The sequence below is a fragment of the Pristiophorus japonicus genome, chromosome 16 (genome assembly GCF_044704955.1).
Source record: "Pristiophorus japonicus isolate sPriJap1 chromosome 16, sPriJap1.hap1, whole genome shotgun sequence".
Classification (NCBI taxonomy): domain Eukaryota; kingdom Metazoa; phylum Chordata; class Chondrichthyes; family Pristiophoridae; genus Pristiophorus; species Pristiophorus japonicus.
In genome coordinates this window covers 64,392,305-64,418,049 of record NC_091992.1, presented here as the reverse complement: position 1 = coordinate 64,418,049, position 25,745 = coordinate 64,392,305, and the positions used below count along the sequence as shown (strand labels likewise).

The 25,745-nt window shown below is 50.3% G+C and overlaps 1 protein-coding gene across 4 annotated transcripts in view; it reads right to left on the bottom strand.

The window, feature by feature from the left end:
- Window positions 1–25,745, bottom strand: part of ncf1 (neutrophil cytosolic factor 1) — a 299,264-nt gene that overhangs the window by 232,978 nt on the left and 40,541 nt on the right. For 3 of the 4 annotated variants that reach the window (XM_070857395.1, XM_070857398.1, XM_070857400.1), the window contains exon 2: window positions 9,287–9,367. The exons of the other annotated variant lie outside the window; for it this stretch is intronic. In XM_070857395.1, coding sequence (XP_070713496.1) covers window positions 9,287–9,367 — 81 coding nt within the window. The remainder of the gene's footprint in view (window positions 1–9,286; window positions 9,368–25,745) is intronic. 4 annotated transcript variants of the gene reach the window in all.

Genomic DNA, 25,745 nt, shown 5'->3' with positions numbered 1-25,745 from the left:
AAAAGCAAATTGGTAGAGAGCACCATGTTAGTTCACTATGACATATCTAAGGAGATTAAGTTAGCATGTGATGCCTCTCCATATGGAGTTGGGGCAGTAATCTCTCATGTATTAAGTAGTGGGGAGGAGAGACCAATTGCTTTTGCTTCACGCACTCTCAGTGCCAGTGAGAGTAACGTTGCGCAAATTGAAAGGGAAGCCTTTGGCATTAATTTTTGGGGTCAAGAAGTTTCACAAATACTTGTATGGTCATACGGACCATAAGCCCCTAACAGCAATCCTCCATCCAAAGTCCCCAGTTCCAACATTAGCTGCAGCCCGAATGCAGAGATGGGCTTTGATTTTGTCATCATATACATGTGATATTGAATACAGACGATCAGCTGATCACAGTAATGCTGATGCTATGTCTAGATTGCCTTCCCCATCACAAGTTACACCCAATAGGGAAGAAGTGTTTTATTTTTCATATATTGATGAACTGCCAGTCACAGCTGAAGAGATTGGTAGAGCAACCAAACGTGACCCAGTGATGTCAAAGGTGTATGAGTATATTGCAAATGGATGGCCAAACCAGGTAACAGACAAAGATACACATCCATTCTTCATTCGTAGGAATGAATTATCAGTCGATGAAGATTGTATCATGTGGGGTGCAAGAGTGGTTATACCAAATAAATTCAGGTCCAAGTTATTCGGAGACTTCCATGACCAGCACCTGGGAATGTGCTTGACCAAGAGTTTTGAAGGTGGGAATGATTCAGTTATTTCTGACTCATCAGATAGTTTTGATATACCAGTAGCAAATCCTCAATCCAAAGTACAGGAAACAAATCCAGGAGAGAATCAGAATGAAAGTCTGAGTCCGAGTCAGGAAAACAATGAGCCTAAAGTGAGTTCAAATGAAAATCAAGGAAATTCCGTGGAGGAAAACGTTCGTCAGGATGAGTCTCGAATGAGTTTAGATTCGAGACCATGTTTGGAAGGTTCTGTTCGAGAGCGAAGATATCCGCTTCGAAACAGAAAACAAGTGGTAAAGTTAAATTTGTAAATAAGGGAAAAAAATAAGTTTATATCATGTGTTATGTATAAACATGAAAGTTGTGTATGATGTTTGTTATGATGGCTTCTTCATTAAGGAGGGAGAAATGTAATGTCTGTAAGCTTGTAATGTTTGTAGCTCCACACTGTGGATGTGGACGTATTGCGTACTGCAAGTACAGGGTTAATAATAAACAGAACCAGGCAGATTTCTGGAGACTTCCGAGAGAGCTGCCTGCCATGTTAGGAAGCTGTATGTGCTGTGCTCTGTGAATATATCACATTAGCATACAACTATGTAATCCCAACAGACCAGGCACAGAGAACTGCGCTAATGCTCTCAGTCGACTACCATTGCCCACCACCGGGGTGGAAATGGCACAGCCTGCAGACTTGCTCTTGGTGATGGATGCATTCGAAAATGAAAAGTCACCTGTTATGGTCCGCCAGATCAGGACCTGGACCAGCCAGGATCCTTTACTGTCCCTGATAAAAAAAACTGTGTCCTCCATGGGAGCTGGTCCAGCATCCCAGCGGAGATACAGGAAGAGATCAAGCCATTCCAAAGGCGCAAAGACGAAAAGTCCATACAGGCAGGGTAATTGTGTGGTTTTGCCTAAGAAAGGCAGGGAAACGTTCATACGCGACCTACACAGTACCCACCCAGGCATAGTAATGATGAAAGCCATAGCCAGATCCCATGTGTGGTGTCCTGGCATCGACTCAGACTTAGAGTCATGCATGCACCAATGCAACACTTGCTCTCAACTGAGCAATGCACCCAGAGAGGCACCGCTAAGTTTGTGGTCATGGTCCTCCAAACCGTGGTCTAGGATCCACATTGACTTTGCGGGCCCATTCCTAGGCAAAATGTTCTTGGTTGTTGTGGATGCTTATTCAAAATGGATTGAATGTGTAATAATGTCTGTAAGCATGTCCACCACCACCATCGAAAGCCTACGTGCCATGTTTGCCACACACGGCCTGCCGGATGTCCTTGTCAGCGACAATGGGCCATGTTTCACCAGTGCTGAATTCAAGGAATTCATGACCCGCAATGTGATCAAGCACAGCATATCTGCCTTGTTCAATGGCCAGGCAGAATGGGCAGTCCAGACCATCAAGCAAAGCTTGAAACGTGTGTCGGAAGGCTCCCTGCAGACTCGCCTGTCCCGAGTCCCGCTCAGCTACCGCACCAGACCCCATTCGCTCACCAGGATTCTCTCAGCCAAGCTGCTCATGAAAAGGGCACTCAAAACAAGGCTCTCTCTTGTCCACCCTGATCTCCATGATCACATCGAGGGCAGGCGGCATCAACAAAGCATGTACCACGATCGCGCAAACTTGTCACGCGATATTGAAGTCAATGACCCTGTATTTGTACTCAAATATGGACATGGTCCAAAATGGCTTGCTGGCACGGTCATAGCATGTGTTTAAAAAAAAATAGATTAAGAGTTGATTAAAAGTTGAAAAAAGCCTAAAATGTAAATTAGTCATAGGTTATAAAAATTTTCCCAAATTGTTTAAAAGTTTAAAAATTGATTATAAGTTGATCAAAAGTTTCAGATGTAAATCATTAGTAGGAATTCTGGCCCCTCAAAGTAATTATGGCAGTTTGGTCCCTTCGGACGGTTCAATGCCGGTCCCGGAGTCCCTTCAGCCGATTTTAAAAAGTCCCGGTATAGGCTTCAAACCCCGAACAGGAGCCGCAGGGGTCCCTTCAGCCCGGGATAGAAGCGGACTGGTGCGGGGTCCCTTCGGCCCGAGATACTCTGGTGTTGCCGCCAGCTGAACAAGATGTGCGTTGGTATAGTGTGCACTGCTCATACAGTTGCCAAGGGAACGAGGAATGGGCAATAAATACTGACTTTGCCAGCGACGCCCACATCCCGAGAATGTGGCGGTTGTGCTTTCAGATAACCAGGCAGAAACTCTCCATCCTGCACCTGAGCCCCCCAAGAGATTCCACGCAACGTCTTGGTGCTGAAATGGAGTCAGTGGCTCACATGGATGCTCAGACTGCTCTCATGTCTTGGTGCTTGTCATACAGTCAGTGACTGCTGCCATCCATTCTCCGACTGCTCTCACCCAGGCTCAGCATGATGCCACGCAACATCTTGGTGCTGTCACACAGTCTCCGCTGGATGCCACGCAAGCTCTGACTGCTGCCATCGCCGCTGGGTCCACCATAGTCGACCGGGGATCTCACGGTGTCGCAGCAGCCCAGCAATCTGTCCTGCAGCAGACTGGTGGAGATGCTGAGGTGCTGCCCCGGGGCAGTGGCAGTGGGTCAGTGCAGCAGGAACCTGCTGTCCTCTCTCAGGATAACAGCATTCCTGATCCCACCACTGCCACTCCACCATTGCCCTTGTTGCTGCCTGTCACCCAGCCAGCCCAGACTGCCGCCGCCCAGCCTGAGGTGGTGCAGCCTACAGCCGGGCCTTCCAGGCCCAGAGCTGGTCGAGGGCATCCTGCAAGGCCATCTGTAGTCTCTGGCCCCGACACACTGCAGCTTTCCACCAGCCGTGCTGCAGCCACAGGGGACACGCTGCGGAGGGGTATTAGAATTGGGCAACGAAAGGGAGCAAATAAGGAAATGCACACGGGTGACGAATAAATACACATTTATACATTTTATTGTTTGATAAATGTTGATTGGAATGTTTAGTGTTTGCTGTTGACTCTCATTTCAGTCTTGGGGCTTTGGTATGGAAGGGCATATTGATGTGGTGATGGGGGAACGTCCCAAAGAACCGGGAAATGGAATGGAAATCCGTGGGAACGAGCTCCGATGAGATGGTCACGGACCTCCCTTGCAGGATCTCGATGGACTCACTGCCTCCTCCGTCGCGGCTGCTGCTGCTCCTTCTCCTCCTCATCCTCCTCCACCTTATCTTCCTCGTCCTCCTCCTGCTCCTCCTCCACCTCCTCTGCTCCTCCTCCTCGCCCTCCTGCTATTGGTCCTCCTCCTCCTGCTCCCTCCTCCTCCTCCTCATCCTCCTCCACCTCATCCTCCTCCTGCTGATATTGGTCCTCCTCCTGGTCCTGCTCCTCCTCCTGAGGTGGTGCGGCTATGCCTGGTGACAATGGCTGTGCCCTCATGCTGGTCAGGTTGTGCAGCATGCAGCAGACGACAACGAATAGGGACACCCGCTCAGCCGAGTACTGCAGGACTCCTCCCGAGTGGTCAAGGCAGCAGAACCATTGCTTCAGCACTCCGATGGTCTGCTCAGTGATGTTCCTGGTGGTGACATGGCTCCCATTGTACGAGGTCTGGGCAGGAGCGGTGGAGGGGAGTCAGGAGCCAGGTGGAGAGTGGATAGCCCTTGTCTCCGAGCAGCCAGCCACGAGCTTCATTTGGGGGCTGGCACAGAGCTGGCACACCAGCCTGGCGCAGGATGAAAGCCACGTGGCTGCTGCCAGGATAGCGGGTATTGACGGTGAGTATAGTGTGTGTGGTCACACACCGACTGGTCATTCAATGAATGGGAGCCTTTGCGGTTACGGAAGATCTCAGGATTGTGATGCACCGTGGGTGCAGTCAATGGCGCCCTGCACCGTGGGGAAGCCCGCTATCCTGGCAAAGCCACATGCCCTCGAGCTGCTTCTCTCGCTCATGTGGAAGGAAATGTAGTCCCTCCTCCTTCTGTACAGAGAATCTGTGACCTCGGGGATAGAGCAATGGACGGAAAACTGGGAGACGTTGGAGATGTCTCCTGTTGCTCCCTGGAAGGATCCATTGGTGTAGAAATTGAGCGCGATGGTGACCCTGACTGCCACTGAGAGAGCTGTCCTCGCCCTGGTCTGAGGCTCCAGGTCTGGGTGCAGCAGATGGCAGAGCTCTGTGAACACATCCTTGCTGAAATGCAGCCTTCGCACACACTGCTCCTCAGTGACATTGATGCAGGAGAACTGCTGATGGAATACCCGGGGAGGGTAAGGGCTCCTGTTGCCAGCCTTGTTGAGCCTTCTCCATCTGGCCACATTTTGCTGTCCTTCTCCCTCTCCCTCTCCCTGTCTCTCTCCCTCTCCCTCTCCCTCTCCCTGTCTCTCTCCTTCTCCCTCTCCCTCTCATTCTCCCCCTCTCTCTCTCTCTCCCTCTCCCACTCCCTGTCCCCTCTCCCTCTCCCTGTCCCTGTCCCTCTCCCTCTCCCTCTCCCTCTCTCTGCGCCCTGCTCCCTCTCCGTCGCCCTGTGGTGCTCCCTCCCTATGCCTTTCTCTCTAATTGGCGGTGCCTTTGTCTTTGTCTGACCTGGAGCAGGAGGTCACGTGTCAGCACAGCCCCCATGAAGCGACAGAAATGTTTTAACTTCAAAACTGCCGTGAGTTATACAGGGGATTAGTGAGGAGGCAGAAGAGTAAAAATCGCTGCCATCAGTCCACCAGCCACTCTGCCTATCTGTTTGAATGCATAAAAAGGTAATAGTGACAGAAATGATGGCCAAGATGGCGCTGTAAATAGTGCTGCTCCACCCAGTTCCCGACTGCAACTTGAGAGCTGAAGCTGTCGTCATCATCGCCAGGCGCTAAGGTAGGCTGCGCGGGTAATTTAGCTTCTGCGGTGATAAGGGGGCGAAGCGTACGCGATGATGTCACCATCGCCATGCACAATCCAGCGGGGCGCTCCTGGCAGCAGCGAGTCTCTGCAAATCCCGCCCAATCCTGCAGGGCCATTGGTGCCCCGCTGCCGCCCCCTGGAGGCACTAACTGCAATTTCACCCCAGAAATTGATGAACACCAGAAAATAACGGCGTCGATGGATTTCTGGTCAGGAATGGGATTGAGGGATAACAGATACATCGGGAATTCAGGAGGAACTTCCTTAGCCAGAAAGTAGTGAGAATGTGGAACCCGCTGCCACAGGGAGTGGTTAATTGAATAATATCAATGCATTTAAGGGGCAGTTAGGTAAACATATGAGGGAGAAGAGACTAGAGGGTTATGCTAACAGACTGAGATGAGGAAAGGCAGGAGGAGGCTCGAGTGGAGCATAAACACCGGCATGGACTGGTTGGGCCGAATGGCCTGTTCCTGTGCCGTGTATCTGCTGTAACTGAAAGTCAATGAATGCTTTGTGGGATTTGCTGGTGAAGGAGCCGCTGGGCCCATGGATTCATCAGTTGAATGAAGGAAAGCCGTGTGATCGGGAATGTGGGAACGTTATCCTGCTGTTGTACATCTAGTGGGAGACCGTACCAACCAGCCTCAGGAGATGAAATGGGGTGGAACAGAGTCCCGCCTCGGGAAAAACATCAAATTCTCAATCTCGGAGCTTGCCTGGCACTTGTCTCTCTCAGAAGGTGAGGGTAAAGAAGATTTGCATTTACACTGGTCCATTCACAAACTCAGAACGTCCCAAAGTGCTTTACACCCAATCAAACACTCTTTGCCGTGTAGTCACTGTTGTAATGTAGGAAACACAAGTTCTGTGCTATACAAGAGTACGACGGGAGGGGAGGGGTAGAGAGAGGTGGGGGGGTAGAGAGAGGTGGGGGGTTAGAGAGAGGTGGGGGGTTAGAGAGAGGTGGGGGCGGTAGAGAGAGGTGGGGGGGTAGAGAGAGGTGGAGGGTTAGAGAGAGGTCAGGGGGTAAAGAGAGGTGGGGGAGGTAGAGAGAGGTGAGGAGTTAGAGAGAGGTCAGGGGGTAGAGAGAGGTGGAGGGGGTAGAGAGAGGTGGGGGGGGTAGAGAGAGGTGGGGAGGTAGAGAGAGGTGGGGGGTAGAGAGAGGTGGGGGGTAGAGAGAGGTGGGGGGGTAGAGAGAGGTGGGGGGTAGAGAGAGGTGGGGGGGTAGAGAGAGGTGGGGGGTAGAGAGAGGTGGGGCGTTAGAGAGAGGTGGGGGGCTAGAGAGAGGTGGGGGGGAGTGAGGGGTGGGGAGTTAGAGAGAGGTGGGGGGCTAGAGAGAGGTGGGGGGGAGTGTCGGGGGCACTGGGAAGCTGACAGCGGGCCTGAGGATATTTATGGGGCCTGGAGGAGCATTCAGGATGTTAAAAATCTGATTGGGGCCTTTTTCCTGAGTGGTCTCCGATGGTCCCTTTAAGGGGAGCAGGGTGGCGGCCTAGCCCAGCAGTCTGTGCGGCCCCTGACCTGCGAGCACCATGGGAGCAGGCCGGGGAGTGGAAGGAGCAGCGTGGCAGCATACCACTCCAGGGAGCAGCACGTGCTGGAGCAGGAGAGCAACGGCAGTGAAAAGGGACGTCACCAAGGCCCAGGTCGGCGATTGGGCAGGCGCAGCGAGGTCGGGGTGAAGGAGCGGCGAGAGACCGTAGAGGGATGTGAGAGGCGTGAGTTTGTGGTCGAGGGCCCAGGGGCAGCACTGACCAGCCCACACTGCGATATGTGCGCGCACTAGGTCTGTGCAGCAGAGCTGGTCTCCAGACGTCCTGGTTAATCCTTGCCACTGTCAAGCCCGTGTGGTGGCTGGTGTGCAACGGTCACCACACCTTAAAAAAATCCCCGCACAGGCATCTTCCACCCTTCAGCATGTAGTTTGGGATTGGAATATTAGGTCCTTCATTGAAACATCTGTGAACTTTTTGTCGTGGAAGCAGGTCATCCTCGACTCGAGGGACTGACTATGATGATGGGTTTGGCCTGCTGCCGATAAGCAGAGCACAGGCTACACACACTTCATCGATCGGAACACAGACTGCCATCCCAGCCCCAATTTACAGTGTGGCTCTGGCCTGTTTTGGGGGGCTCACTGGCCGCCCATTTCGAAGCCCGATTGAAATTCCCATCAGGCAAGCTTAGGCTGGATAAATCGACTGTCGTCCAGTTATCCAACATAAATGGGGCAGGCAGCAACTCAAGACCAGCTTCCCGGTGAGGTTAATATTCAGCTTTCTAGGAAGAGTTCATCTGTTCTCGACAATTGGCCAGTGAGGCGTTGCTAAGATGTTTTATGTTCTGTTTCTAGATTGTTGTGTCAAAGAGTTTATACCCAGCAGGCTGAGCATTCTGTCACACCAAGCTGGAGACCAGTGGGTCACGCGGTGCTGTGATGGTTACAGTGCCACTTCCTAACTCCGCCAATCGCCAATCGACCCACTCAAGAGATTGCATAGTTTCTGTTTAAAGAATGGACTCAGTCGAGAATATTTTGTGGATTTTATGGGATTAGCCTGTGTAGAAATATGGATAAAGCTGGTTTTGTTAAAACTCCAGAGACCGCATGGCAGTTTGCTGTGACAAAAGACCTGTCAGTCATCCAGAACGGGTTTGCCCATCAGTCCCAGCTAAAGGAAGGAGGCCACGAATATTGACAAAAGAGCTGTCGGCCAGAAAGAGAGGCCATTGACAAAGCCACTCTAATATGCAAAAGCACTTCTCACCTCCATCTCAGAAGGAAAGCAGAACAATGAACCCACTAGCCTGGCCAGCCAAAGAGGAGCCAGATCTTTCCCAACACAAAGACTGAGAGTAAGGGCCATCAGCCCAATACACATGGGTTGGATGGCCCATCACTGACTAAGTACCCGTGCTTAGAAACAAAATGATTTTCAAGATTGGCGGGAAAGATAGGGGGGTAGCAAGACTCCCATAAAGACAGGGTCTTTCCGCTTTATTTTTAGCTTGGAGCTTGGAGAGTGAAGCTTGCAGCTTGTATCTAGAGAGAACTCTATCTCCCTCTTGCTCTCGCTCCATCAATATCAATGTACCAGAGGAAGAAATCGCAGTTCCGCAGACGAAGTCACCGAGACTGAAAGCCAGCAGGCAGTGACTCCCCACAGCTGAGCTGAGCAAGGAAACCAACTGTGGGTGTGGTCGTCAGCATGTTCGCGAGTGTCCCAAGCCGGTAACCAGATATCCCAGGCGAGCTGGGTGAGGTGTGAGGGCTCAGGGTTTTCTCAGAAGTGAAGCTTTTCAGGGCTATTCTGGGGAGGAAGCTTCGACTGGGTAATTTGTTGGTGGGGCGGAGTTAGAATCCACCAGGGAGTTACTGCGTGTTACCAGGTCTCATTTCTGTACTGTGTATATGCTGTTTGTAACCTGGATTTTATTCTCCATAGACAGTGATTGCGTTTAGTAGTGCACGTTTTAGTCAGTGTATGTTAGACCAAATAAATATAAATACGATTTTTTCACCAAAGCATTCCTCTCCGTGACTCATTTCATTTACACTCTGAATAATAATTCCCGGGTCTAGAATTTTCGTAAGGCGGGAGCAATTCGAACCGCCTGTCCAGTAATTGGGTTCGGATCAAACCACTTACACCACCGGCATAGTTAGCACCAGCTACTTACATGGAAATCATAGATTTCGGAGAACTTTCTGTAGATGAGCTTTTCTGACAAGTCACTCCATTTCACCATTAGCATATAAACCTGCAAAATAAATGTAATGGTCAGCTCTCAGGGAGGGACACCTTCGAACAGCAATCTCTGCTCACACCCAACATTGAATCTAAATACAGTGTTGAGCCAACATTACAGGGCGGTTCACTTTGCAGACATTAGCAGGCACGCTAATCGTGGGCCGCATACAACCCCGCTTATTGTGGGCATATCACGCGAACACCATTGTAAGCGGTGGGACTGCCACGCTTCACCATTGGGCGAACTACTCACAACAAGGACTTCATTTGCCTCATTATTACAGAGAAGCCGAACCCTGACCCTGACCCTGAACCTAAATACAGAACACCCTGACCCTGACCCTGACCAAAACCCTGACCCTAACTCTGACCCTAACCCTGACCCTAACCCTGACACTAACCCTGACCCTGACCCTAACCCTGATACTAACCTTGACCCTGACCCTAACACTGACCCTAACCCTGACCCTAACCCTGACCCTGACCCTAACCCTGACCCTAACCCTGACACTAACCCTGACCCTAACCCTAACCCTAACCCTGACCCTTACCCTGACCCTGACCCTGACCCTGCCCCTAACCTAACCCTGATCCTGACCCTAACTCTGCCACTAACCCTGACCCTAACACTAACCCTGACCCTAACCCTGACCCTAACCCGAACCCTGACCCTGACACTGCCACTAACCCTGACCCTAACCCTGACCCTAAAACTGACCCTAACCCTGACTCTGACCCTAACCTAACCCTGATCCTGACCCTGACCCTAACCTTGACCCTAATCATTACCCTGATTCTGATCCTGACTCAGACACTAACCCTAACTACTGAACACCCTAACCCTGGCCCTGAACCTAACCCTGACCCTAACCTAACCCTGACCCTAACCCTGACCCGAATCCTGACCCTGACCCTGATCCTGACCCAGACACTAACCCTAAATACTGAACACCCTAACCCTGACCCTGACCCTGTCCCTAACCCACACTTACTAACTGCCCCCTAATGATCTGGAGTTTTGACCCTGTTTAGTAATTTGGGCATTTTGCTTCGAGGAGGACTGGAGCCATTTGTAAAAAGAAAGAAAGACCTGCATTTCTATAGTGCCTGTCTCGACCTCAGGACATTTCAAAGTGCTTTACAGCCAATGAAATAGTTTTGGAGTGTAGTCACTGTTGTAATGTAGGAAACACAGCAGCCAATTTGTGCACAGCAAGCTCCCACAAACAGTATGTGATCAGGACCAGATAATCTGCTTTAGAGATGTTGGTTGAGGGCTAAATATTGACCAATACAATGGGGATAGCTCCCCTGCTCTCTTTCGAATAGAGGCTGGGAACTTTTACAACCTGAGAGAGCAGACGGGGCCTCAGTTTAACATCTCATCGGAAAGACGGCACCTCTGACAGTGCAGCACTCCCTCAGCACTGCACTGGGAGTGTCAGCCTAGACTTTCATGCTTATGTCCCTGGAGTGGACTTGAACCCACAACCTTCTGACTCAAGAGGTGAGAATACTACCCACTGAGCCACGGCTGATGTATATACAGGCCAGACTGGATCAGGAGGGTAGCTTTCTTTCACTGAACGACAGTATAATGTGAGTATGCTCACAGGTTTGTAGAGTTGTTGCTATATCCGAGCCAGGGTGTCCCTGGAGATGGAGCACGCGGTGTCCACCGGTATGCTCGCGGCCTTCCGTGAGAGGTGATGCCAGAGGAACTGGAGTGCATCATCACCACTGGCAACCAAATTTAAATTTGATTCTTCAATGTTAAAAGTTTAATTTATTTAATTTGTCGCTTTCAATGCTCCTTTAATAAGGGGGCACTTGATTTGTAGTTTCAACCAAAATAGTTGTAGAGCTGTTGCATCGTGAGTGGCTTAGGCAGTCACATGATGTTCACAAGACTCAATAAAACCCCAGCCAGTTGGATCCACGATGAGGTATGCAATTGTGAGTCTGGTGGATAAATTGGTAACGTGTAGTGTGTTTATTAAACCTTTGTTAATAAACCAACTAGTCCTTAACAGCAATGAGTTGCTCTGAATTCTTAAGCAAAGAACCCACGAAGCAAATACATTAGAGACATGAGTGAACTAGTTGAGTTTTTACAGCAATCCAGCAGTTTTCATGGTTAGTTTTTTCTGGTGCCAATCCTCAAATCACCAGATTTATTGAATTGAGTTTCACAATGTGCAATGTGTTGCTGGTAGGAGTGCTCCGATTGTGTTTGGCAGCCTGAGGTTAGTGAGAAGACAATTAATATGTCCTTACTATACAGTATAAATGCACACGAGGCCAATACTTGAGAGAAGATCACTCTGTGAATAGTTACCTTTATTACCAAGACCTCAAGTGATGAAGGTGGGTGGAGCTTCCCCTTTTATACCAGAAAGTCCAGGTTAGGAGTGTCTCCCACAAGTTCGCCCCTTGTGGTCAATGTTCTTAAGGTATACAACTTAGGTCAGCTTATACATGGGTTACAATGAAAGTTGAATACATGATATCACCTCCCCCCCAAAGTCTTATTGGGATCACAGGTTAAGTCGCTTGTAGAGCGCCTGAGTTGGGGCTCCGGTTGTTGGGCGCTGGCCTGAGTGTCTGCTGTTTGCGGTGCCTCAGACCTGTCCAGACTGCCCACAGTGACTGGGCTCTCCTCCACTTGGTTCTGGTGTTCGGTCACCTGTGGTGGAGTGAACTCTACGTCGTGTTCTTCCTCTGCTTCTTCTATGGGGTTGCTGAACTTCCTTTTAGTTTGATCCACGTGTTTGCGGCAGATTTGTCCATTGGTAAGTTTAACTACCAGAATCCTATTTCCCTCTTTGGCAATCACAGTGCCTGCGAGCCATTTAGGCCCTGCAGCGTAATTAAGGACAAAAACAGGGTCATTGACATCAATACATCGCGCCCTCACATTCCTGTCATGGTGACTGGCGCCTGCTCTCAACAATTTCTTTCACAGTGGGGTGTATAAGGGATAACCTGGTTTTGAGCGTCCTTTTCATTAGCAGCTCTGTGGGTGGAACCCCTGTGAGCGAGTGTGGTTGGGATTTATTGGTTAACAGGAGGCGTGATAAGCGGCTTTGTAGGGAACCCCCTTGGATTCTGAGCATCCCCTGTTTGATTATCTGCACTGCACGTTCCACCTGGCCATTTGAGGCCGGCTTGAACGGTGCCATTCTGACATGGTTGATTCCATTACCTGCCATGAAGTCCTGGAATTCAGTGCTTGTGAAGCATGGGCCATTGTCGCTGACCAAGACGTCCGATAGACCATGGGCGGCGAACATTTCCCATAGATTTTCTACCGTAGCAGAGGATGTGCTTGAATTTAAAATGGCACACTCAATCCATTTGGAGTAGGCGTCTACTACAACCAAAAACATTTTTCCCATGAAAGGACCTGCGTAGTCCATATGGATGCGTGACTATTGCTTGGCGGGCCAGGACCAGGGGCTAAGGGGAGCTTCCCTGGGTGCGTTGCCCAGCTGAGCACACGTGTTGCACCTGCGAACACAAAGTTCCAGGTCTGCATCTATCCCTGGCCACCAAACGTGTGACCTGGCAATTGCCTTCATCATGACAATGTCCGGGTGCTCATTCTGAAGTTCTCTGATAAACACCTCTCTGCTCTTCTGGGGCATGATTACTCGGTTTCCCCACAGTAGGCAATCGGCCTGAATCGAGGGTTCATCCTTGCGCCTATGAAACGGTTTAATCTCCTCAGGGCATGTCCCGTACGTGACTGCCCATTCCCCATTCAGGACACATTTCTTAACTAAAGACAGTAGCGGGTCTTTATTTGTCCAGACTTTAATCTGATGGGCTGTCACAGGTGAGCCTTCGCTTTCGAAAGTTTCAACAGCCATGACCATCTCACATCATGCTCAGTTGCCCCCTCAGTGGTGGCTAGTGGGAGCCTGCTGAGTGCATCGGTGCAGTTTTCAGTGCCCGGTCTGTGCCGAATTGTGTAGTCATAGGCGGCTAACGTGAGTGCCCATCTCTGTATGCGGGCCGATTCATTCGCATTTATGGCCTTGTTGTTGGCCAAAAGGGACGTTAGGGGTTTGTGATCTGTCTCCAGCTCAAATTTCCTTCCAAACAGGTACTGGTGCATTTTTTTTTACTGCATATACACATGCTAGCGCTTCCTTTTCTACCAACCCGTAGCCCCTTTCTGCCCGGGACAGACTTCTGGAGGTATAAGCTACCGGCTGTAACTGACCATTGGCATTCACATGCAGCAACACACACCCGACCTCATAGGATGACGCATCACACGTTAAAACTAGTTTTTTACACGGGTCATATAACGTTAACAGTTTGTTGGAGCATAACAAATTGCGTGCTCTATCAGAAACCCTTTCCTGGCTGTCCCCCCAGACCCAATTGCAACCTTTGCGTAGGAGCACGTGTAGCGGCTCTAGCAGCGTGCTCAATTTGGGAAGAAAGTTGCCAAAATAGTTCAAGAGCCCCAGGAATGAATGCAGCTCCATCGTGTTACGGGGTTTGGGTGCTCTCTGGATTGCTTCCGTTTTGGACGCAGTAGGTCTGATCCCACTTGCTGCTACCCTCATCCCCAAGAATTCTACCTCTGGAGCTAAGAAGACTCACTTTGCCTTTTTCAGTCGCAGCCCTACTCGGTCCAGTCTGCGTAGCACCTCCTCCAGGTTGTGGAGGTGTTCTTCAGTATCGCGACCCGTGATGAGGATGTCGTCTTGAAAATCAACCGTCCTTAGAATCGATTTGAGGAGGCTTTCCATATTTCGTTGGAAGATCGCGGCGGCCGAGCGAATCCCGAATGGACATCTGTTGTACTCAAACAACCCTTTGTGTGTCGTGATGGTGGTCAGCTTCTTCGACTCACTCGCCAGTTCCTGGGCCATGTAAGCTGAGGTCAGGTCCAATTTTGAAAAAAGTTTGCCACCGGATAGTGTCGCAAAGAGGTTCTCCGCTCTTGGTAGCGGGTACTGGTCTTGGAGTGACACCCGGTTGATGGTGGCCTTGTAATCGTCACATATCCTGACCGACCCATCCACTTTGAGCACCGGCACGATCAGGGTCGCCCAGTCACTGAATTCGACTGGTGAGATGATGCCTTCCCTCAGCAGGCGGTCCAATTCGCATTCTATCTTTTCCTGCATCATGTACGGCACCGCTCTGGCCTTGTGGTGTACTGGCCTGGCGTCTGGGTTTATGTGAGTCACTACCTTGGTCCTCATGAAAATGCCGATGCCGAGTTGAAATAATGAGTCAAATTTGTCCAGGACCTGTGAGCATGATACTCGCTCCACAGAAGAAATTGCATTGACATCGCCCCATTTCCAGTTCATGACAGCAAGCCAACTCCTCCCCACTAGTGCAGGACTGTCCCACGGGACAATCCAGAGTGGCAACCTGTTCTCCGAATCTTTGTGGGTCACAATTATCGTGGTGCTGCCTAGCACCGGAATGATCTCCTTTGTATATGTCTGTAGCTGTGTGTCAATCAGCAATAATTTTGGCCTCCTGGCCTTGGACACCCACAACATTTCGAACTGTTTGATACTCATCAGAGACTGGCTGGCCCCGTGTCTAGCTCCATTAATACTGGGATGCCATTGAGGAGCCCTTTCATCATTATCGGTGGCGTCCTGGTATATGAACTGTGTATGTGCTCCACATGAACTCACTGAACTTCAGCTTCCAGCGGTTTCCCCCAGTATTCATTTGGCCTCGTAGGGCTTACATCGGGCCCGTCCTCCTCGTACATCAATCTGGCTGCAGGCTTCCTGCACATACGCGCCAAGTGACCGCTGACGTTGCAATTTCTGCAGGTATATTGCTGATACCTGCAAGCTCTGGCTGGGTGTTTGCCTCCACACCTCGAGCATGAGCTAAAGGCCCCATTGTTGGAAACAAAAGATCCATTACCAGTTGATCATCTCTGACTGTCTCTGTAACTGTCCTTAAGCACACCATTAACAGGTGTTGATGGCCCCATTACTGGCCGCATTGTCCATTGCGATGGCATGAATCGCCATTCAGCTAGCCATTGTCTCTGTTGAATTTCCTCTTTGGGTTCAACTGCATGCTGGGGCATGTCCGATTGCCCTTGTCTGCCTAGAGAACTGTGTGTCGCGTTAACAATGTTGACTTCCTGGTCGTTTGCCGCATTTGAGCTAAGATTTTTGGCATACATCATTCTGGTCTCTTCCTCCCCTGAGATAATTGTCTGGGCTATCATAGCCGCTGCTTCCAAGGTCAAGTCTTTGGTCTCAATCAGTCTCCTGAAAACCCCATCTTGCCCGACGCCCTCAATAAAAAAGTCTCGCAGCATCTCCGCTCTGCATACATCTGGGAACTTACAGAGGCTCGGCAGTCGCCGGAGATCTGCCACGAAGTCTGGAACGCTTTGCCTTTCTCGCTGCCGGTGCGTATAAAACCGATGTCTCGCCATGTGCATGCTGCTCGCCGGTTTAAGGTGTTCCCCGATCAACTTACTGAGCTCTTCGAACGTCTTGTCTGCCGGCTTCTCTGGCGCTAGAAGGTCCTTCATCAGGGAGTACGTTCTGGATCCACAAACCGTCAGGAGATGAGCCCTGCGTTTGTCGGCCGATTCCTGTCCCAACCATTCCTTAGTGACAAAACTTTGCTGTAGTCTCTCAATAAAGTTGTCCCAATCATCAGCAACACAGTACCGCTCGTCTGTGCTGCTAGTGGCCATGCTCGCGTGGTTTACATCCCAGTTTCTCGTCGGCAATAATATGTCCTTACTATACAGTGTAAATGCACACGAGGCCCATACTTGAGTGGAGGTCACTCTGTGACCAGTAACCTTTATTACCAAGGCCTCAAGTGATGAAGGTGGGTGGAGCTTCCCCTTTTATACCTGAAAGTCCAAGTTTGCCCCCTGTGGTCAATGTTCTCAAGGTGTACAACTTAGGTCAGTTTATACATGGGTTACAATGAAGTTGAAGACATGACAACAATCTGCCAGGGTTCGTGATTCCTGACTGCGATCCAGAGCCCCCAGTTACACGTGTGTGTGATTTAAGAACATAAGAATTAGGAACAGGAGCAGATCACATCACCCTTCAAGCCTGGGTTGGCATGGACACAATAAACAAATGCCATCCGCCTGTCCTGTAAACCTCTGTGGTTCTCGGCACTGATCCCCATGAAGTGAAACAGATATTGTGCGGAGAATGAGAGCTGCCTTCTCTCAACAACATTTTGGGAGTGACATGAGCAGGGAGTCCTGGTCACAGTCCTGGAGTGCAGCGGAGTACAAGAGGACACAGCTTTATGTATGTGTACCCAAAAGATGCACAGATTGTTAATTATCTCCAATCTATGTGCTTAGAATATTTGTCTTCAAATTCCTCCGTCCTTGCTCGGTTGCGATGGGTGCAGTGGGGTACCGTGTGGTGCCATGGAGTGCCGTGGGGTACCGTGTGGTACTATGGGATACCGTGGAGTGCCGTGGGGTGCCGTGGGGTGCCGTGGAGTGCCGTGGGGTACCGTGGGATACCGTGGGGTGCCGTGGGATATCGTGGGGTGCCGTGGGGTGCCGTGGGATATCGTGGGGTGCCGTGGAGTGCCGTGGGCTACCATGGGATACCGTGGGGTGCTGTGGGGTGCCATGGGATACTATGGGGTGCCGTGGGGTGCCATGGGATACCGTGGGATGCCGTGGGATACCGTGGGATGCCGTGGGGTACCATGGAATATCGTGCGGTGTCATGGGGTACCTTGGGGTGCCGTGGGGTACCGTGGGATACTGTGGGGTACCGTGGGGTACCATGGGATGCCGTGGGATACCGTGGGGTGCCGTGGGGTGCCGTGTGGTACCGTGGGATACCATGGGATACCGTGGGGTGCCGTGGGATGCCGTGGGATACCGTGGGGTGCCGTGACGTGCCATGGGATACCGTGGAGTATCATGGGGTACCATGGGATGCCGTGGGATACCGTGGGGTGCCGTGAGGTACCGTGGGATACCATAGAGACCCTGGGCTACATGTCCGAGACAACAACAAAAATTCCAAACGGGCTGAAGAAAAAGATTTCTAAAAATACTCACATTCCCAATGGAGCCGCTCCCATCAGAGACAGTGCTGGGGCACCCTGGGGTCGATGACCCGATTCTAGTGAGCGTGTGAGGCCTTCAGCAGCTGCAGGGGCTCCACCAAGAGAGTAAAGGGGGGGATTCCCCGGGGACGACCAGGGACTGCGATCCGCACCCTGACACAGCGGGACGTGGGCAGGAGATCTACCCAGGTCCCCTGACTGAGATCTAAAGGCCTGGTCCAACTGGGATGTTCTCTCAGTGGAGTTGGGATTGGGTCTGTGTTCTGGGATGCAACTGGGACTTACTCCAACCCCGGCAATTTTATCTACTTGATCTTATGGTTACTTTTAACTAGAGACAGGACAAAGCAGGTATGGGAGAATTTGTAGTTAGTGAAAAGTCCAACCCGTTTCTTTGGTTCTGCCTGTTGAATTCCAAACTGGACGGGCATCAGTTGTCCCAATCCAAACAGAGACTTTATCAGCTGAAAGCGATACTCCCTCCCACTCTTGTCCATTCATCTTTAGATTCAGGTCATGTCCCCAACTGGCTCTAGTCTCCGAGTGGATAGAGGATTACCGATAGAGGAACTCAGATTATGTTACAAATGTATTTTTTGTGCGTGTGATTTACTGGTGGAAGGTAGCCAAGGTATCGGGAATTTCTCGGGGATAATCCAGGAACTGAGCCAATCGACAAAATTCCCCAAGATGCCAACAGCACTTTATTATCTCACCACAAACTAGGAGCACTGCTTGTGGTTTCATAACTTGAGCTAACAGGTTGGAAACACAATGTAAAATGAGTGCAGGATCACAGATCAGCTTTCCCACCTCATCGGTAGCTGCTGGATGTTCAGCTCCGCCCAGTGTCTCCCTCCACCCAGTGTACCCTCTGCCCAGTGTCTCCCTCCGCCCAGTGTACCCTCTGCCCAGTGTCTCCCTCCGCCCAGTGTACCCTCCACCCAGTGTACCCTCCACCTAGTGTATCCCTCCGCCCAGTGTCTCCCTCCGCCCAGTGTACCCTCCACCCAGTGTATCCCTCCGCTCAGTGTCTCCCTCCGTCCAGTGTATCCCTCCGCCGAGTGTATCCCTCTGCTCAGTGTATCTCTCCGCCCAGTGTATCCCTCCGCTCAGTGAGCTGTCTAGCCCCAGCCACAGAGGGATTTGGATAGAAGTCGATTTCACAACTCACTTTGCATCTAAAAACATGATCCCGTCCTTTCCTGAAGGGGCGAGTCCTTGCCATGGTACCTTTGGTAGGAAAGCCCAAAGAGTGAACATAGGTGGGCTATTCAGCTGTGGGTGGCACAGAGCTGCGACTAATCCAGTTCTAACTCATTGTCTCTCGGCCATTAATCTTCTAAAATAGTCGTTTCTTTACACTCAGGACATTGTCACTTATAAAAGAAAATGGCTGAATACACATAAGTGGGTGCTAATAAGGCACGCCTGTTTGAAGTCTGGTTTTAGCCCACAATTTTGGGCTAATTGCTGATTACCGTGATGTAAACATGCTGGGAGGCACTAACCCAGAGACCTGCAGCTTTAGCCAAGTGCAGCTTTCTCACACACACTTACACTGAAGGCTGGTACACAGCCAGGGACATTTCAGGGACAGAGGGAGAGAGCTCACAGGGTCTCGGATGAGGCAATACTGGAGGAGGTCCAGTACAGGAGGGATTTCCTGTATCTGCGGGGGGGGGAGGCCACAGAGGCAAATGATGCAATGGATGTGGAAGGAGATTGCCCGGGAGGTGACAGCCAGGAGCCCTGTCCCCAGAACATGCCTCCAGTGCAGCAAGAGATTAGTGATTTGACACGAAGGGTCAAGGTTAGAGCCCATCTCACAAATACACTTCTCAATAACTGCCCCACAACCAGCATCACAGCCCCAACACACTTCATCCACCATTATCATCATAGGCAGTCCCTCGGAGTCAAGGAAGACTTGCTTCCACACCAAAAGGGATGAGTTCTCAGGTGTTTCAATGAAGGACCTAATATTCCAGGTCCTGAACTACATGTTGAAGGGTGGAAGATGCCGGTGCATGGATTTTTTTAACGTGGGGTGGCCGTTGCCATCACACAGGCTTGACAGAGCTAGGTCTTGGTCCAGTGGCAAGGGTTAACCAGGATGACTGGAGACCTGCTCTGCTATTATCTAACCACTATCCACCATCTAACTATACACAGACAATCACACACCCCACACTAGTGCATCCTTCACATGCACTACTCACACCTCAGACCCCGAGCAAGCTGCCCGTGACCAAGCACTCCCTCTCTTCTGGTGACTCCTATAGGATGTCCAATAAGGTGGGGTAGCACAGCACTCCCTCGCTCTAGGTGAAGTCCCCAGAGAATTTCCAGAATAAATGCTGCTTGCGTGTTGGTGAAAATTGACAAAGTGTCCCAGAAAGTCCCCGGATGAGTGTCAAACGTCCTTTTCAAACACAGCGCAGTCGGTCGCTCTCCAGCAGCGAGTGAGCAGTGAAAGCTCAACACGGCTTGAATTAGCGCTCGCAATCCTCAGCAAAGACTTGTTCACCCCGGGTCAACGGGTCGCTGTTGGAGAGGTCGTAGAAAAATGTTTTATTCGTTGCTGGGATGTGGGCGTCGCTGGCAAGGCCGGCATTTATTGTCCATCCCTATTTGCCCTTGAGGAAGTGGTGGTGAGCCGCCTTCTTGAACCGCTGCAGTCCGTGTGGTGAAGGTGCTCCCACAGTGCTGTTAGGGAGGGAGTTCCAGGATTGTGACCCAGCAACGATGAAGGAACGACGATATATTTCCAAGTCAGGATGGTGTGTAACTTGGAGGGGAACTTGGAGGTGATGGTGTTCCTATGCACCCGCTGCCCTTGTCCTTCTAGGCGGTAAAGGTGCTGCTGAAGAAGCCTTGGCGAGTTGCTGCAGTGCATCTTGTAGATGGTACACACTGCAGCCACAGTGCGCCGGTGGTGGCGGGAGTGAATGTTGAAGGTGGTGGATGGGGTGCCAATGAAATGGGCTGCTTTGTCCTGGATGGTGTCGAGCTTCTTGAGTTGTTGTTGGAGCTTCACTCATCCAGGCAAGTGGAGAGTATTCCATCACACTCCTGACTTGTGCCTTGTAGATGGTGGAATACCCAGCCTCTGACCTGCTCTTGTTGCCACAGTATTTATATGGCTGGTCCAGTTAAGTTTCGGGGCAATGGTGAACCCCAGGATGTTGATGGTGGGGGATTCGGCGATGGTAATGCCGTTGAATGTTAAGCAGCGGTGGTTAGACTTTCGCTTGTTGGAAATGGTCATTGCCTGGCACTTGTGTGATGCGAATGTTACTTGCACTTATCAGCCCAAGCCTGAATGTTGTCCAGGTCTTGCTGCATGTGGGCATGGACTGCTTCATTATCTGAGGAGTTGTGAATGGAACTGAACACTGTGCAATCATCAGCGAACATCCCCACTTCTGACATGATGGAAGGAAGGTCATTGATGAAGCAGCTGAAGATGGCTGGACCCAGGGCACTGCCCTGAAGAACTCCTGCAGCGATGTCCTGGGGCTGAGATGATTGACCTCCAACCACCACAACCATCTTCCTTTGTGCTAGGTATGACTCCAGCCAGTGTAGAGTTTTCCCCTGATTCCCATTGACTTCAGTTTTACTCAGGCTCCTTGATGCCACACTTGGTCAAATGCACCGCACCTCTGGAATTCAGCTCTTTTGTCCATGTTTGGACCAAGGCTGTAATGAGGTCTGGAGCCAAGTGGTCCTGGCGGAACCCAAACTGAGCATCAGTGAGCAGGTTATTGGTGAGTAAATGCACTGTCGATGACACCTTCCATCACTTTGCTGATGATTGAGAGTAGACTGATGGGGCGGTAATTGGCCGGATTCGATTTGTCCTGCATTTTGTGGACAGGACAAACCTGGGCAGTTTTCCACATTGTCGGGTAGATGCCAGTGTTGTAGCTGTACTGGAACAGCTTGGCTCGAGGCACGGCTAGTTCTGGAGCACAAGACTTCAGCACAACAGCCGGGATGTTGTCGGGGCCCATGGCCTTTGCTGTATCCAGTGTGCACAACCAGTTCTTGATATCACACGGAGTGAATTGAATTGGCTGAAGACTGACTTCTATGATAGTGGGGACCTCGGGAGGAGGCCGAGAAGGATCATCCACTCGGCACTTCTGGCTGAAGATGGTTGCAAACACTTCAGCTTTGTCTTTTGCTGGGCCATCATTGAGGATGACGGGTGGTCCGACCGGTTTTATTCTTATTATTGTTTTTTGTAGTGGTTTTGGTACAATGGAGTGTCTCGCTGGGCCATTTCAGAGGGCAGTTAAAAGTCAAGCACATTGCTGTGGGCCTGGAGTCACATATCGGCCAGACTGGGTAAGGGCAGCAGATTTCCTTCATTAAAGGACTGCAGTGAACCAAATGGGTTTTTACAATAATCGATAGTTTCGTGGCCACCATTACTGACACTGGCTTTTTATTCCAGCTGCTGTGGGGATGTGAACTCACGGATTATTAATTCAGGCCACTGATTACTGGCCCAGTAATATAACCGTTCCCGCAGTGAAAGCCGCAGAATGGTGGGCAGCCTCGTTAATGAGCATTAGGAGCCACTTTAATTGGTCATCATGGCCTTAATCATCCTCGGGGCGGCCATTTCCAGCCCTCCAACACCTTTACCAAGATGGCGCTTTGTGCTAAAAGCAGGCTAACCATCCCAGGTTGGCGATCTCGAAGTCTCTAACGTATCCGGGGAAATAGCCCCCAAAGGCTTTAAAAGAAGAATCAATGCAGAAATTCAGCTAACCCCTAGTGGATTGTAATAACAATTCTGCTTCAAGCACCACACTGCATGAGATTAGAGGCACAGTAGCATCCAAATAAAGGTCGCATTTTAGCCTTTGGAACACTAACATTTTTTGGGGCTTTCATAACAGACAGCTCTTTCCTAAACTGACTTCCTGTGAGTGTCTACGGCTGAGTATTCATAGAATTCACCAGAGGCACAGAGCCATCGTTCAATAAACACTCTGATCTCGGAGATATTGTCCCGTTTAGCACAAGTGTTCCTATGGGTTTCTCAGGGCTAACTTATTTCCAGAGTCCATCCTCTTCCTTCTGAGTTATCAAACATTACAATACTGTTGTTTCAGGAGAAATGTTTCTTCAGTAAGGAGTGCTCTGTGAAAGGTGTGTGTCACCATGTGTTTCAGCCTCTCCTGTCCCACGATGCTGACAATGGCCCAGCTCTGGCTGAGGGCAGATCCTTGTTACCCATGGGCCTCCCCAATGTTGCTGTAAAACCAGCTGCTGTCAGGCACAACAGCAGTCAGTGATTCACAGGATCAGCTAGCTCAGAGGGAGGCCATTCAGCCCATCATTCAAAGTGTTGTTCAATCAGCCTCACTACCCCGCTCTTTCCCCATACCCTGAAAATGTTTCCTTTTTAATTATTTATCCAGTTCCCGTTTGAAACTTACTACTGAATCTGCTTCCACCACCCTTTCAGGCAGCGCCTTCCAGGTCACCAGAACTCACTGCGTAAAAAAATTCTCCCCTGATTCTTTTGTCAATCACCTTAAACCTGTGTCCTCTGGTTACCGACACCCTCCTCCACTGGAACAGTTTCTCCCGATTTACTCCATCAAAACCCTTCATCATTTGTTGAGGGAAGGACATATCTGACTAACTTGATTGAATTTTTTGAGGAGGTAACAAGGAGGGTCGATGAGGGTAGTGTCTTTGATGTAGTGTATATGGCTCTCAGCAAGGCTTTTGATAAGGTCCCACATGGTAGACTGGTCACGAAAGTAAAAGCCCATGGGATCCAGGGCAAAGTGGCAAGTTGGATCCAAAATTGGCTCAAAGGCAAGATGCAGAGGATAATGGTGGATGGATATTTTTGTGACTGGAAGACTGTATCCAGTGGGGTTCTGCAGGGCTCAGTACTGGGTCCCTTGATTTTTGTGGTATACATCAATGATCTAGACTTGAATACAGGGGGTTTGATTAAGAAGTTTGCAGATGATACTAAAATCGGCAGTGTGGTGGATAATGAAGAAGAAAGCTATAGACTGCAGGAAGGTATCAATCAACTGGTCAGGTGGGCAGAACAGTGGCAAATGGAATTTAATCCGGAGAAGTGTGAAGTCATGCATTTGGGGAGGTCTAACAAGGAAAGGGAATACACATTAAATGGTAGGATACTGAGAAGTGTAGAGGAACAAAGGGACCTTGGAGTGTATGTCCACAGATCCCTGAAGGTAGCAGGCCAGGTAGATAAGGTGGTTAAGAAAGTATACGGAATACTTGCCTTTATTAGCTGAGGCATAGAATATAGGTGTTATATATGTGGACTTGTATTTACTCTGTACAGCCGCCAGAGGGCTCACTCCCCGGAGTCCCAAGGGATCCCATAATCCCTTGGGAGCACAGGTATTTAAGAAGGTTTCACAGGTTGGAGAGGCACTCTGGAGACTTGCAATAAAAGACTAAGGTCACACTTCACTTTGAGTTCAAGGTGTTCAGTCTGACTCTTTCTCCATACACTACAACTGGCGACGAGATACAGATAGCGAACCCAAAGATGCAGAGAACAGTGGGCATCCTGGAGAAATTTTCAGAGGGAGATGATTGGGAAACTTTTGTGGAGCGACTCGACCAATACTTTGTGGCCAATGAGCTAGATAGAAACATAGAAACATAGAAAATAGGTGCAGGAGTAGGCCATTCAGCCCTTCTAGCCTGCACCGCCATTCAATGAGTTCATGGCTGAACATGCAACTTCAGTACCCCCTTCCTGCTTTCTCGCCATACCCCTTGATCCCCCGAGTAGTAAGGACTTCATCTAACTCCCTTTTGAATATATTTAGTGAATTGGCCTCAACTACTTTCTGTGGTAGAGAATTCCACAGGTTCACCACTCTCTGGGTGAAGAAGTTTCTCCTCATCTCAGTCCTAAATGGCTTACCCCTTATCCTTAGACTGTGACCCCTGGTTCTGGACTTTCCCAACATTGGGAACATTCTTCCTGCATCTAACCTGTCTAAACCCGTCAGAATTTTAAACGTTTCTATGAGGTCCCCTCTCATTCTTCTGAACTCCAGTGAATACAAGCCCAGTTGATCCAGTCTTTCTTGATAGGTCAGTCCCACCATCCCGGGAATCAGTCTGGTGAATCTTCGCTGCACTCCCTCAATAGCAAGAATGTCCTTCCTCAAGTTAGGAGTCCAAAACTGTACACTTTGTTTTAAGTGTATCTAAGGGTTAAGTCATGGCAGGAGAGCTCGGTCGGGTGTTATGCTCCTCCTGTACCATGTGGGAACTCAGGGACACTTCCGGTGTCCCTGACGACTACGTGTGCGGGAAGTGTATCTGCCTCGAGCTCCTGACGGTCTTCATTGCGGAGTTGGAGCTGAGGGTGGATTCACTCTGGAGCATCCACGATGCTGAGGATGACGTGAGTAGCACGTGTAGCGAGTTGGTCTTACCGCAGGTGAATGGTCCACAGCCAGATAGGGAATGGAAGACCAGCAGGAAGAGTAGTGCAAGGAAGGTAGTGCAGGGGTCCCCTGTGGTCATCCCCCTGCAAAACAGATACACCGCTTTGAGGGGATGACTCATCAGGAGAGGGCAGCAGCAGCCAAGTTCATGGCACCGTGGCTGGCTCTGTTGCACAGAAGGGCAGGAAAAAGAGTGGGAGAGCGATAGTGATAGGGGATTCAATGGTGAGGGGAATAGATAGGCGTTTCTGCGGCCGCAACCGAGACTCCAGGATGGTATGTTGCCTCCCTGGTGCAAGGGTCAAGGATGTCTTGGAGCAGGTGCAGGACATTCTGAAAAGGGAGGGAGAACAGCCAGTTGTCGTGGTGCACATTGGTACCAACGACATCGGTAAAAAAAGGGATGAGGTCCTACAAAACGAATTTAAGGAGCTAGGAGCTAAATTAAAAAGTAGGACCTCAAAAGTAGTAATCTCGGGATTGCTACCAGTGCCACGTGCTAGTCAGAGTAGGAATCGCAGGATAGCACAGATGAATACGTGGCTTGAGCAGTGGTGCAGCAGGGAGGGATTCAAATTCCTGGGGCATTGGAACCAGTTCTGGTGGAGGTGGGACCAGTACAAACCGGATGGTCTGCACCTGGGCAGGACCGGAACCAATGTCCTAGGGGGAGTGTTTGCTAGTGCTGTTGGGGAGGAGTTAAACTAATATGGCAGGGGGATGGGAACCAATGCAGGGAGACAGAGGGAGACAAAAAGGAGGAAAAAGCAAAAGACAGAAAGGAGATGAGGAAAAGTGGAGGGCAGAGAAACCTAAGGCAAAGAACAAAAA